This window comes from Cydia fagiglandana, chromosome 26 (assembly GCF_963556715.1).
Source record: "Cydia fagiglandana chromosome 26, ilCydFagi1.1, whole genome shotgun sequence".
Lineage (NCBI taxonomy): Eukaryota > Metazoa > Arthropoda > Insecta > Lepidoptera > Tortricidae > Cydia > Cydia fagiglandana.
Genome location: NC_085957.1, coordinates 5,846,913 through 5,861,070, shown reverse-complemented (window position 1 = coordinate 5,861,070; position 14,158 = coordinate 5,846,913). Strand labels below are relative to the sequence as shown.

The following is a 14,158-nucleotide window of genomic DNA, read 5'->3' as shown; positions in this document are numbered from 1 at the left end:
TTTTTGTTGATTATTTTTTAATTATTTTTTTGTATTGACGTTTATTGAATAAATAATCTTTTTTTGTCAGGAATCGGCGGCGGCCTCTCCACTACGCCGGGGATCGTCATCGTTTCACAATATTTCGACAAACACAGGTAATCAATGTAATCATATCAAGGAATATATCGCGACTGTCAAAAGGCAGTCTAAAGGCCCCAGTACACAATGGGCCATCGCCGGCCACTCTAAGGGACGAAGCCTTGCGGTAGAATGAGATAGCAATATCACTTGCTCCCTCTAACGCATAAATGCTTCCCTTGGAGTGGCCGGCGATGGCCCATTGTGTACTGGGGCCTTAACGTAGATCAACATTTTCTGGACTCAAGACCATATCGAGGGATGGGCGGTCAAACCCGATAAGACGTGCAAATAGGTTTTTGAAATTAGAACTAGGATACTGTAACGTGCGTAGAGTTCTTATTAAAGTGCAAAATATATCGATTTAATCGGGTTTGACCGCCCATCGCTCGATATCCAATTGAGTGGAGGGGTCAGAGGGTCTACCGCGAACCACGTTCGACGTGTTGCCTCCCTGTCACACTTACGTACTTATTTACAAGTGCGACAGAGAGGCAAGACGTCGAACGCGGTTCGCGGTAGGCCCTCTGGGACTTGGATTAGCAACATGCTTAGCAACCAATGAGGCGAACCGAGAATTTACTTAACTGTCGAGCCCGCTTCACATTCGTCCGCCAATCGCGGCGCGAAACCGCGATTCGCGCACGAGTGTAAAGCGGGCTTTAGTTTGTATCGTACTGGGAACCAGCTTGGAACGCACTTATGCTTATGCTCTAGTTTCCTAGGGTAGCGGTGCCGTCATATAGCGGCCGTCTCCATACAAATATTACGACATCCATATTTAGCCGTATTATTTAGTATGAAGACGGCCGCTATTGACGTATGACGGCACCGCTATCCTAGGAAATCCGAGCTTTAGGGATCGTGCGCCTTGGAGGGTCTGGTGGCATGAATCGGCAACATGAACTGTACATTGATTCTTCAAGTGCCGGGCAGCTACAGTTTTATTATGCATTGTAAAGTCTGCCATCTTGTGGGCTACATTAAAAGCTTAATTTTGTCTCTTTTCAGAGCGCTCGCAAACGGTATATGCGTGAGCGGGACGGCCGCCGGCAGCTTCGTGTTTCCTATGCTTATAGAGAAGCTAGTTGGCATGTATGGACTGCATGGAACTGTGTTGCTTTTAGGTGAGTCGGAAACAAGTAGGTACGTTACGTTCCCAATGGACGTTCATTCTAGGCCATTCCACCAAGCTGTTACCACCAACTTGCGCCCTGGATGTAAAGGCGCCTTTTATTTTTATTGTGAGAAGCACCTTTTATTGTGAGGAGCGTCGAGCGCCGCAGGCGCCCTGTATGTATTCGCGCGCTGAATTCGCCCGACCGATTAGTGTAAGGGACGCCGCGTATGTAAGAGCGGGCGAAGCGCTTCGCTCGACTCAAACAAAAAACATTTTTGTTTAAAAACTATTTTTTTTTTAGTAGCTTTACATACGTTAAGCAACACTAGTTTTTTATGAGACCTCTCAAAGCATAGCACTGACGTTGTGTTTGTGTGTTATAGGCGGTGGAATGCTGCACGTCTGTGTGTCAGCGACTCTGTACCGCGACCCCCCCTGCGTGAGAGAACGAGCCACCCCCACCACTACCACTACGGAAAACACTACGCTACTCACCGACATACAGGAAGGTTAGTGTCACATACACGCGGTGGAATGCTTCACGTCTGTGTGTCGGCGACGCTGTACCGCGACCCCCCCTGCGTGAGAGAACGAGCCACCCCCACCACTACCACTACGGAAAACACTACGCTACTCACCGACATACAGGAAAGTTAGTGTCACATACAGGCGGTGGAATGCTGCACGTCTGTGTGTCTGTGTACCGCGACCCCCCCCTGCGTGAGAGAACGAGCCACCCCCACCACTACCACTACGGAAAACACTACGCTTCTCACCGACATACAGGAAGGTTAGTGTCACATACACGCGGTGGAATGCTGCACGTCTGTGTGTCTGTGTACCGCGACCCCCCCTGCGTGAGAGAACGAGCCACCCCCACCACTACCACTACGGAAAACACTACGCTTTTCACCGACATACAGGAAGGTTAGTGTCACATACACGCGGTGGAATGCTGCACGTCTGTGTGTCTGTGTACCGCGACCCCCCCTGCGTGAGAGAACGAGCCACCCCCACCACTACCACTACGGAAAACACTACGCTTCTCACCGACATACAGGAAGGTTAGTGTCACATACACGCGGTGGAATGCTGCACGTCTGTGTGTCGGCGACGCTATACCGCGACCCCCCCTGCGTGAGGGAACGAGCCACCCCCACCACTACCACTACGGAAAACACTACGCTACTCACCGACATACAGCAAAATTTAGTGTCACATACAGGCGGTGGAATGCTGCACGTCTGTGTGTCTGTGTACCGCGACCCCCCCCTGCGTGAGAGAACGAGCCACCCCCACCACTACCACTACGGAAAACACTACGCTTCTCACCGACATACAGGAAGGTTAGTGTCACATACACGCGGTGGAATGCTGCACGTCTGTGTGTCTGTGTACCGCGACCCCCCCTGCGTGAGAGAACGAGCCACCCCCACCACTACCACTACGGAAAACACTACGCTACTCACCGACATACAGGAAGGTTAGTGTCACATACACGCGGTGGAATGCTGCACGTCTGTGTGTCGGCGACGCTATACCGCGACCCCCCCTGCGTGAGGGAACGAGCCACCCCCACCACTACCACTACGGAAAACACTACGCTACTCACCGACATACAGGAAGGTTAGTGTCACATACACGCGGTGAAATGCTGCACTAAGTTATTTTACCATAGTAGACCCTCAGACGTCGTTTCATTTAGTAATAGCTACTGGCGCAGTCAGTAGGATACCTTCATCCACCCTGCGAACGGACCACCCCTTTTTTCTCTCGTTTTTAGGGTTCCGTACCCAAAGGGTAAAACGGGACCCTATTACTAAGACTTCGCTGTCCGTCCGTCCGTCCGTCCGTCCGTCCGTCTGTCTGTCACCAGGCTGTATCTCACGAACCGTGATAGCTAGACAGTTGAAATTTTCACAGATGATGTATTTCTGTTGCCGCTATAACAACAAATACTAAAAACAGAATAAATACACATATTTAATTACACGAACGGATCTACCGCAGTATAATTTCATTGCTTTTACCTTAAATTCCGATATTTCAGCAGAGCCGCACCAGCTGTGGTCACGGAAAGACTTCCACACCACTTACTGAGTCTGCATTTCCGTGACTACAGCTGGTGCAACTCAGCTGAAATGTCGAAATTTAAGGTTTATAATGAAATTATATCGCGGTAGACCCGTTCGTGTAATTGAATAAGAGTTTCGGTAAATACTTACTTACTGCTGTGACGCAACGACCCGAAGTGGATCTTGGCCTCCGACACCAAAGACCGCTATACTACTCTGTCCAAAGCCGTTTCTGTCCAGTCAACGGCGCTGAGTTCGCTAAGGTCTGTCTATACTTCGTCTCCCTAGAACCCCCCCCCAGCTTGGTACAGGGGGGTAGTAGGGTACTCTGGAGTTTTTGTAAATAACATAGATAATATACTTGCAGGTAAAACGGAACCCAAGGACAACCGCCTCCAGGCTCTGTTTCAGCCCGACGCAGAGAACCACAAGAACGCGCTGCTCACTGAGGAGGCGAAACGGAACGATCTTCTGGCGGAGATCATGCATCCCAGGCTTATTGAGGTGAGGGTCCGTTTTACGCGCACCTCCCCTAAGATGGGTTATGCTTATAAATATAACAAATGGAGGTATTATATGTACGTTTTTATACTACGTTGGCATCTTGCGACGGTGTAGGTAGCTTGGAGAACAAAATGTCAGAACTAGTTTTTAAGCACTAGTTTTTAGGGTTCCGTACCCAAAGGGTAAAAACGGGACCCTATTACTAAAACTCCTCTATCCGTCTGTCTGTCTGCCACCAGGCTGTACTCATGAACCGTGATAGCTAGACAGTTGAAATTTTCACAGATGATGTATTTTTGTTGCCGCTATAACAACAAATACTAAAAAGTACGGAATCCTCAGTGGGGAGTCCGACTCGCACTTGTCCGTCCGGTTTTATTTAGCTTGTTGGATACAGCCGACGAAATTAATTACTTTTATTTACTTCACTTCCATCGTTACAGGTGACCCGTCAGAACAACCTGCAAATGTCTGATTCTGAAGATTCCGAAGGAATGGATGTGCTGGGCGTTGTCGGTAAGTCACATTTACATATATTTAATTGTACACAAACGTACGCATTCGGACGCATTCGAAATGTGGTGCTGGAGGAGAATGTTACGCGTTCCTTGGACAGCCCGCCGTACGAATATGCCTATCCTACGCGAAGTGGGAATCACCCTGAGACTATCGACAATCTGTCTACGCAGAATCTTTGACTTCTTCGGTCACATAGCCAGAAGACACGACACTCTGGAGAAAATGCTGGTGACAGGAAAAAAAGAGGGATATCGAAGAGGAAGAAGTCCTATGCGATGGACTGATCAAATCAGTGACAACTCCGGCAAGAAAGTTCACGAAGCCATTCACACTGCCGAAGACCGAAACACGTGGAAAGCAATCGTTCGAAAAGTAATTTATAGAGGTCACGACCCTCAGCTATGAGGAATACGATTCAAGGAGGAGGAATTACACAAACGGGTCTACCGCGACATAATTTCATTGTTTTTACCTTAAATTCCGACGTTTTAGCTGAGTTGCACAAAAAGACTGACGTCGCAGCAAATGTCAACGGAGATATAAATAAAACACCACCAAACTACCCGAAATTAGTCTATAAAAACACATTACAATGTAGTGCATAATTGTTTTCCATCGTATTTTCTCGGAAACGTTCGTATTTGTCATGCTACTTCTTCAACCTCAGTACTTTTTGTACCGAGACTGATTGAAATAGCAAGACACGTCCGTACGTTTCCATGAAAAAAGCGTTGGAAAATAATTATGCACTTATCCCTTCCGGCTATTTAGGGTTGTCAAAATTCAAGCCATTATCTTATCTGTGGGCGTGCAAAGGGACGTCAAGTTGTGCCAACCCTAATAACTGGTCGGAGTAATGCTGAGTCAAACGGAGATGTTTGCCCGAAGGGAGGAGTTTCGCACCCTTGATGAAAGTAACACCCCGTTTTCATGTGTCAGGTGTGCCGCGTGAAGTGGCGCGTCTCCGCCTGCGGCCCACCCGCTCGTCCTCCATCCTGCACTCCGTGGAGGACCTCTCCACCGACAGCACCTGCGTGTACAAGCGACGCAAGCTCAGCAGGTACCTGATCCCACCCCGTGTCCATGATCAGGTGTGCCGCGACAAGTGGCGCGTCTCCGCCTCCGGCCCACCCGCTCGTCCTCCATCCTGCACTCCGTGGAGGACCTCTCCACCGACAGCACCTGCGTGTACAAGCGACGCAAGCTCAGCAGGTACCTGATCCCACCCCGTGTCCATGATCAGGTGTGCCGCGACAAGTGGCGCGCCTCCTGCGGCCCACCCGCTCGTCATCCATCCTGCACTCCGTGGAGGACCTCTCCACCGACAGCACCTGCGTGTACAAGCGACGCAAGCTCAGCAGGTACCTGATCCCACCCCGTGTCCATGATCAGGTGTGCCGCGACAAGTGGCGCGCCTGCTGCGGCCCACCCGCTCGTCCTCCATCCTGCACTCCGTGGAGGACCTCTCCACCGACAGCACCTGCGTGTACAAGCGACGCAAGCTCAGCAGGTACCTGATCCCACCCCGTGTCCATGATCAGGTGTGCCGCGACAAGTGGCGCGCCTCCTGCGGCCCACCCGCTCGTCCTCCATCCTGCACTCCGTGGAGGACCTCTCCACCGACAGCACCTGCGTGTACAAGCGACGCAAGCTCAGCAGGTACCTGATCCCACCCCGTGTCCATGATCAGGTGTGCCGCGACAAGTGGCGCGCCTCCTGCGGCCCACCCGCTCGTCCTCCATCCTGCACTCCGTGGAGGACCTCTTCACCGACAGCACCTGCGTGTACAAGCGACGCAAGCTCAGCAGGTACCTGATCCCACCCCGTGTCCATGATCAGGTGTGCCGCGACAAGTGGCGCGCCTGCTGCGGCCCACCCGCTCGTCCTCCATCCTGCACTCCGTGGAGGACCTCTCCACCGACAGCACCTGCGTGTACAAGCGACGCAAGCTCAGCAGGTACCTGATCCCACCCCGTGTCCATGATCAGGTGTGCCGCGACAAGTGGCGCGCCTCCTGCGGCCCACCCGCTCGTCCTCCATCCTGCACTCCGTGGAGGACCTCTCCACCGACAGCACCTGCGTGTACAAGCGACGCAAGCTCAGCAGGTACCTGATCCCACCCCGTGTCCATGATCAGGTGTGCCGCGACAAGTGGCGCGCCTGCTGCGGCCCACCCGCTCGTCCTCCATCCTGCACTCCGTGGAGGACCTCTCCACCGACAGCACCTGCGTGTACAAGCGACGCAAGCTCAGCAGGTACCTGACTACCTGATCCTCATCATCTTCCTCGCGTTATCCCGTCATTCTGCAACGGCTCATGGGAGCCTGGGGCCCGCTTGACAACTAATCCCTTTTTACGAAAGCGCGACTGCCATCTGACCTTGCAACCCAGAGGGTAAAGTAGGCCTTATTGGGATTCGTCCGGTTTCCTCACGGTGTTTCCCTTCACCGAAAAGTGACTGGTAAATGTCAAATGATATTTCGTACCTATATTCATTGGTACAAGCCGGGGTTTGCACCCGCAACCTCCGGATTGAAAGTCGCACGCTATTACCGCTAGGCCACCGTAACGCAACGTTAGGCAAACATTACGTTCAGTAACTATATTATTTCCAATTCCAGATCCCTATACATCAAACCCCCGCTGCCCCGCCTGATTCCCAAGCTGCCGGAACCCATCATCATCAAGGCAGACCCTGAGGATCAGAAGGTGGTCGTCAAGAAGAAGACTTGCGTTGAGAAGATCTCCAGGTACCTACATGTTGACAAAAATATATATTTAAATAAATATTACCTACTTACGGGACAACTACCCCCAAATGAGGGGGGGGGGGTGAAAGGGTCGGCAAGCAACGAGGGCAAGTTATATATCATTTTCATATAATTTAGGGAGGTGGAATTCATTTTTGAAACGTTTGCGTACAAAAAAAAATATTATACTGTACAAAAAATGAATATGTACCAACCTGCACTCTGCAGTACAGTACGTAACTTTTTATTTCATGTATTTTGCACTTTAGTTATAGCAAATGTACCAAAGACTGTTAAAATGCTCTAGATACCTGGACGTATCTCTGCTGAAGTCCTGGCGTTTCGGTCTCCTGTGCGCTTCGGTAGCCCTCATGTCGTGCGGGTCGCCCTACGCGCTGTACTACCTGCCCGCCTACACCGTGTCCGCAGGACACAGCAAGTCCGCTGCCGGTGAGAATTTGTTTCCTAGTCTTCGCCTACGACTTGGACGTGTCTCTGCTGTAGTCCTGGCGCTTCGGTAGCCCTCATGTCGTGTGGGTCACCCTACGCACTGTACTACCTGCCCACCTACACCGTGTCCGCAGGACACAGCAAGTCCGCTGCCGGTGAGAATTTGTTTCCTAGTCTTCGCCTGCGACTTGGACGTGTCTCTGCTGTAGTCCTGGCGCTTCGGTAGCCCGCATGTCGTGTGGGTCGCCCTACGCGCTGTACTACCTGCCCGCCTACACCGTGTCCGCAGGACACAGCAAATCCGCTGCCGGTGAGATTTTGTTTCCTAGTTTCCGCTTGGTTTCCGCCTGCGACTTGAATGTGCGAAGAAGTCATCATCTTCCACGCGTTATCCCGGCCTTATGTCATGGGAGCCAGGCAATTTATCCCAAGCTGCTGTCTATACGTTTCCATATTAAGCTCTGGTGCTTTATTTCATGCATGGTGTGAAATAATTTATTTAAAATACAGTCAAATACCCTATTGATGTCTATACTGATATTGCAGGTCGACTGGTGGCGATCAGTGCGGTTCTGGACCTCTGCGGGCGGTTAGGACTGGGCTGGCTCTGTGACTTGCAGCTTTTCTGCCGAAGAAAGGCCTACATCCTCAGGTAGGATTCTTCTAAGACCTTCGTTTGATAAACACAAGTAACACAACACACCCTTCATACACATACACACACATGCGCTGTACTACTTGCCCGCCTACACCGTGTCCGCTGGACACAGCAAGTCCGCTGCCGGTAACACCCACATGGACACACATGAACATAGGCCCTCCCTTATGGTGGTATTCCATTTATCCAATGTATGCATCTCACTCTCTCATTAAGCTAAATATGAGGCAAAACATACATTGGACAGGTGGAATACCATACCACCTTTATGAATGTTTTTTATTTAATTGCCTAAATACAACGTGTGATCCGCCATTTTTTCCAAAATGTGTGGATTAGCAAAGCAAAATTTTACCCGGCCAGCCAGGGTGGCAATGTATGTAAATTATGTCTTGTCTAGACGCTAGATAATATTTTTGGGTTCTATTTAGACATTTCGGTACCCAAAAGTTATGGAAATTTTCTACATGAAAACCGAAAATTTCCATAATTTGATGAAAGGTACGACCGTTATTAGGCAAAATTTTTCAATTATAAGTCTTGGAAACAGAAGAGACAAGTTTTTAAACCGTACCCAACTAGCAAACTAAGTCGTATAGCTTCAGTCTTACGACTGTAAGTCGAAAAACAGTCGTCGAAAATCTATCGTTTTACCTCCTAAGGCCCAGAGGCATATAAATGAAAAATGCATGCCACTGAAATTTGAACCTACAGTGTACGAAATAGAGTTGATTTTTCGTATGATGTTTTCGTCGAAAAACAGAACGAAACAAAGCAAAAGCAACTCTGTTCCAATCGAATATGATTTAAATTTCCTCGAATTGAATAAGTACTGTAGGTGGGACCGTGGGCCTTAGGAGGTTAAAAAGCCGTAATATAAAAGCAACTAGACTGTTGAATGAACTGACCAATAACAATAAAATATACCTACTCATAATTTCAGCATCCTGGTCGCTGGAATCTCAGTTCTAACGCTGCCGAGTCTGACTTCGTGGTGGGCCCTGGCTGTGGCATCAGGTGAGCATGCTGCCGATGATCGGGTTGTCAAATATTTATCGTTATCACAGAATGAGGGCCAGTTGCACCGACAACTTTGTTTTTTTATACATTTTCATTTATAATTTTAATCGTGTGTCGATAGATGGCAGTAAAATGTGACTACTAATTTTACTATGACAGTAATGAAAGTAACCCTTTGTACTATATATTCTCTTTGATTTAGGGATGTATTTATAAAAGTGATTAATCTGTTTTTCTGCCATTCGCAGGCGCATACGGCCTCTGCCTTGGCTGCTGGTTCCTGCTGGTGCCAGTGTTGCTCGCGGACACGTTCGGCACGGCTCGCATCGCCTCCTCCTACGGGCTCGTCAGAATGTTCCAGAGTCTAGCTGCGCTCTCTGTCCCACCTACGGCAGGTAATAACAACTATCTCCCTCGCGCTGTCCCGGCATTTGTATGCTGGTTCCTGCTAGTGCCAGTGTTGCTCGCGGACACGTTCGGCACGGCTCGCATCGCCTCCTCCTACGGGCTCGTCAGAATGTTCCAGAGTCTAGCTGCGCTCTCTGTCCCACCTACGGCAGGTAATAACAACTATCTCCCTCGCGCTGTCCCGGCATTTGTATGCTGGTTCCTGCTAGTGCCAGTGTTGCTCGCGGACACGTTCGGCACGGCTCGCATCGCCTCCTCCTACGGGCTCGTCAGAATGTTCCAGAGTCTAGCTGCGCTCTCTGTCCCACCTACGGCAGGTAATAACAACTATCTCCCTCGCGCTGTCCCGGCATTTGTATGCTGGTTCCTGCTAGTGCCAGTGTTGCTCGCATCGCCTCCTCCTACGGGCTCGTCAGAATGTTCCAGAGTCTAGCTGCGCTCTCTGTCCCACCCACAGCAGGTGAATACAGCTTACCCGGCAATAAATATTGCACATCGTACTTTGGAAAGAGACTCCACTAATGGGGTTGGCCGGTCGAAGTATTTCTGTCAATCCCTGGAATTGAGTCAAATTCTGTTTTTTTTTACATGCCAAATCTCATAGATCAAAACTTAGAGACAAGGGCAAGCTATGATGGCGCCAACTATGCAGATCTTTGACAGTTGCCAACATTTGACGTCCACCGTGATTGCTGTATGGGCGTTAGGAATTTCAGTGCCAGCCCTTTGCTGACCCATTCAAGGCTTTTGATTTTGTAAATTGAATGGGACTGCTCAATGGTATAGTCCATAGTTCGTTTTTTTTAGCATTAGAAAGAACTTGAAAAAAGGTAAGCGATCTTGACATGTCTCTTAATTGAAAAACGCTTTTGCTTACGTGCCCTTATGGTAAAGACGGTACTGGTCCCAGGGTTGCTTTATACTGTGGCAGGTACGAAGGGTACCTCAAGGTTCTATATTAGGCCCATTCTTACACATGCTCAATATCTTTCCAGGTCTAGTTCGCGATGTAACCGGCGGCTACTCTTGGTGCTTCTACGGCATGGGCTCGTGCATGGTCCTGGGTTCGATCCCCGTCGTGGCCTTCCATCTGTGCACCAAGAACGAGGACGCGGAGTCGGGAGTAGATTGAACATGGTATGAACACATATAGTGTTCTGACCATGGGGCTTTAAATCCAGGGCTCGATTTTACTCACTATACTAGGCTACTTTTACTACGGCACCAACCCCGAAATCCCGAATTTTAGTTTCTACGTTTTCATACATTTTGGCTGATCAGATGTCGACGTTTTCTATGGAAAAGCCAAAATTTTTTCCCCGATTTGAGGATTGGTCCCACAGTAAAAGTAGCTTAGTTTAGCGAGTAAAATCAAGCCCTGGATTTAAAGCCCCATGGTCAGACACACCATGTATAATACAATCACTTGGTTAAAGCAGGGGTGCTAAACTCCTGACTTCGGCCAAACACGGCTCCGCTCGGCTCAGCGTTGCTCCGAGCAACTTTTAGGGTTGACACAACATGATGTCCCTTTGCGTGCACGACCACAGATAAGATAATGGCTTGAATTTTGACAACCCTAAATAGCCGTAAGGGATAGTGCCATATATTAAAAAGGGACGACATGATTCGACCCTGAACCGCTGTCAAACTTCGGTTTTGTATAGGAAGTTTCCTTTCTGTACGGCTGTACCTACTAGCTATTATTTATTCTGTGGTTAAAGCTAACTTCTTGTCTGTTTCTCCTAAATTGGCAAGAATATGGAAGTTCTAGGTACAGACGTGATACATAAATATTTTCCTTCGTATTTTCACGGAAACTTACGAACGTGTCTTGCTATTTCAGTCAGTCTCGGTACAAAAAGTACTGACATTGACTGAAGTAGCATGACAAATACGAACGTTTCCGAGAAAATACGATGGAAAATAATGCACTACATCTGTACACTCGTAACAATGCCCTTCCCGCTCTAGTAAATATAACGAAAACCATACACCTGCGAAGAATGTAAACTAGGTATATAATGTATGCCAAAATTTCTAAGTCTCTCAAACACCAGTAATAAATAGGAGACACAGTGGGAGTGCTAATATTAATTGTAGGATAATTCGGTGCTCTTCAATAACGTAGACGGTTTGCAGTATATATAAGTATAATCAGCTTCCACAAATGAGTATATATAACAGAATTTTTATAGGATTAATATTTTAAGGCACCGGCACGTATGGAGGTCCAAGGGGGAGGCCTATGTTCAGCAGTGGATGTCTTATGGCTGAGATGATGATGATGATGAATATTTTAAGTGCAAGGCAGCTTGATCGTGCCGTAGATGGATTGGTAATAATTCAAAATGTCGTATGTACTCCTCCCGCGCGTCTGCCCCTCTCTCGTCCAGCAGCTAGGTAAGGGTGAGTGTAGACATTAATTAATATGTTATTTTCTTTCAGGTAACACGCCTATCTGTGTTCGCTCCCATGGACTTCGGTAGTGGAATCTATACTATCTATAATATCCTATATCCAAATATTACTCCCGTTCTGTATTACTAACTTTCGAAGAAGCGTTTTAGCTTTCAATGTGGAGTTTGTTTCAATATGGCCCTTCTGTTTTTGGATATTCTAAGTGTAGCGTGTTTTAACCTCTAGCGGCCCACCATACAAGGAAAATTGCCAATCGAATTTGAATCAACGGTATTAGACAATAGACTTGAATTTGCTTTGTTTTAAAATCGAACGGAACGAAATAAAAGAAACTCTATTCCATTTCATTAAGATTTAAATTTCATTGGAGGTAATTTGTACTAGTATTAGGACATTGAAGCCCAAGAGGTTAAGGTATAAAATGTTCAGGATTAGTGTGAATAGGTATTATTTTGTCCTTGATTGATTATTTTATTTGTGTGATTTAGTTTGTCAAACTACTTCGTTGATATTGTGTCATTTCTTCTTTAAACCAACATAATACTACAATGATTTTGATAGCACACGCAGTGTTATTTATACGTCATAATTTCATAGAAGTTTGACGTTTAAAATAACACTTGCACTGCGTGTGCTATCAAAATCGTTGCATACTACTCTTATATTTGTCTAACTCTAGATATTTTTACAGTTATAAGTTTTATTAATAATGTGTAATTTCTGGTCTACGATAATCGTAATCGTATAGGTATTTCATTTTATCATGTCATACTTTTTTCAAAGATCACAATAAGTGATATTTACCAGATCATTAAGCTCTGGTTTCCTAGGATAGTCTACAAAATACTAAGACAACCATATTTAGCCGTATTCGTATGGAGACGGCCGCTATATGACGGCACCGCTATCCAAGGAAACCGAGCTTAAGAACTATTAATTGCTTGACCGATGGACAATATGTAATCATCAAATACCTACATATTAAGACCACATACATTAATCTCGTTTTACCGCACAAGTGCATCGTATTAGGTTTGCGGATTCCCAAAACACAACACAATATTTTAAAACCAAAACAACAACAACAAAATGAACAAACAAACAACAAACATAACATTCGTATTCGTTAAATTTCACTGTCAATTTGCCTCACGAGAAAAACATGCAATTGTGAAAGTTAAGGAAACTTTCAAAAAAGTTTGAATATGTAGTTCTCGGAAATTTCATAAAATAATTCATAGGAAATTGAGGAAACCTTCAGTTTGGAAACGGAATATTTCGATCCCAATGCAAAATATGAGAAGTTACTGAAATTTTTCCATCTGAAAATATCGCAATTTTGTAAACTTTCCAAGAACACATCAGTAATACATCGCAACTGCGCGTGAATCATCATCATCATCTCACATATCCATTTACGATGGCATTAACTTAGTAATTAGCAACTTCCAGCACAAATGTGTGGCCGGACAAAATGTTATAATATAAGAGATGCACGGGATATTCGGTTAATATTTTAATATCCGGCCGGATACCGGATAGTTGTTACTATCCGGCAATCAAGCAATGTTTTGCTTGATTTCGGAGTAAACAAATTGGATTTAAGAAACAGTAACGGTCGTACTTGTTTATTGTTTTAAAACAATTTAAACATGCCACTGACTTGCACGCGCACTCATTTCGAATCTATCTAGAAATGTGTCCGCGCGAACGTTCACTAGGGAACAAGTCAAACCTACACAAATCGCACCTGAAAAACCGAAATGTAGGTATAGTTCCGCCGGCCCGATACCGAATATTCGGCCGATAGTAAGGCCGAATATCCGTTATCCGGCCAAACAACTATCCGTTGCATCTCTACAGTTTAAACTAACACTGAAATGTAAAGCCCCCTCCAGACTATGCGCGTGAATCGCGGGCGAAGCCGCGAACGCGAATGTGGAGTCGATTTTCGCAGACAGCGAAATCGACTCCACACTCGCGTTCGCGGCTTCCCCCGCGATTCACGCGCATAGTCTGGAGGGGGCTTAACCTCGCATTTACACGTCGCGTTCGTTATACGGTATTTGACTACTAGTCAAATCAGTTTCTTTTTTCGAACTGTCACAACGAT

At 47.1% G+C, this 14,158-nt stretch overlaps 1 protein-coding gene across 1 annotated transcript in view; it reads left to right on the top strand.

The window, feature by feature from the left end:
- The window catches only part of LOC134677471 (uncharacterized), a 55,395-nt gene extending 41,477 nt beyond the window's left edge, over window positions 1-13,918 (top strand). The window contains exons 7-19 of the mRNA XM_063535953.1: window positions 71-137; window positions 1,132-1,247; window positions 1,624-1,749; window positions 3,683-3,819; window positions 4,263-4,335; window positions 5,278-5,398; window positions 6,960-7,088; window positions 7,396-7,538; window positions 8,085-8,190; window positions 9,140-9,213; window positions 9,465-9,941; window positions 10,620-10,761; window positions 12,073-13,918. Of these exons, the coding sequence (XP_063392023.1) occupies window positions 71-137; window positions 1,132-1,247; window positions 1,624-1,749; window positions 3,683-3,819; window positions 4,263-4,335; window positions 5,278-5,398; window positions 6,960-7,088; window positions 7,396-7,538; window positions 8,085-8,190; window positions 9,140-9,213; window positions 9,465-9,941; window positions 10,620-10,756 (1,706 nt within the window). The 3' untranslated portion in view covers window positions 10,757-10,761; window positions 12,073-13,918. The remainder of the gene's footprint in view (window positions 1-70; window positions 138-1,131; window positions 1,248-1,623; window positions 1,750-3,682; window positions 3,820-4,262; window positions 4,336-5,277; window positions 5,399-6,959; window positions 7,089-7,395; window positions 7,539-8,084; window positions 8,191-9,139; window positions 9,214-9,464; window positions 9,942-10,619; window positions 10,762-12,072) is intronic.
- Window positions 13,919-14,158: the final 240 nt, after the last annotated feature.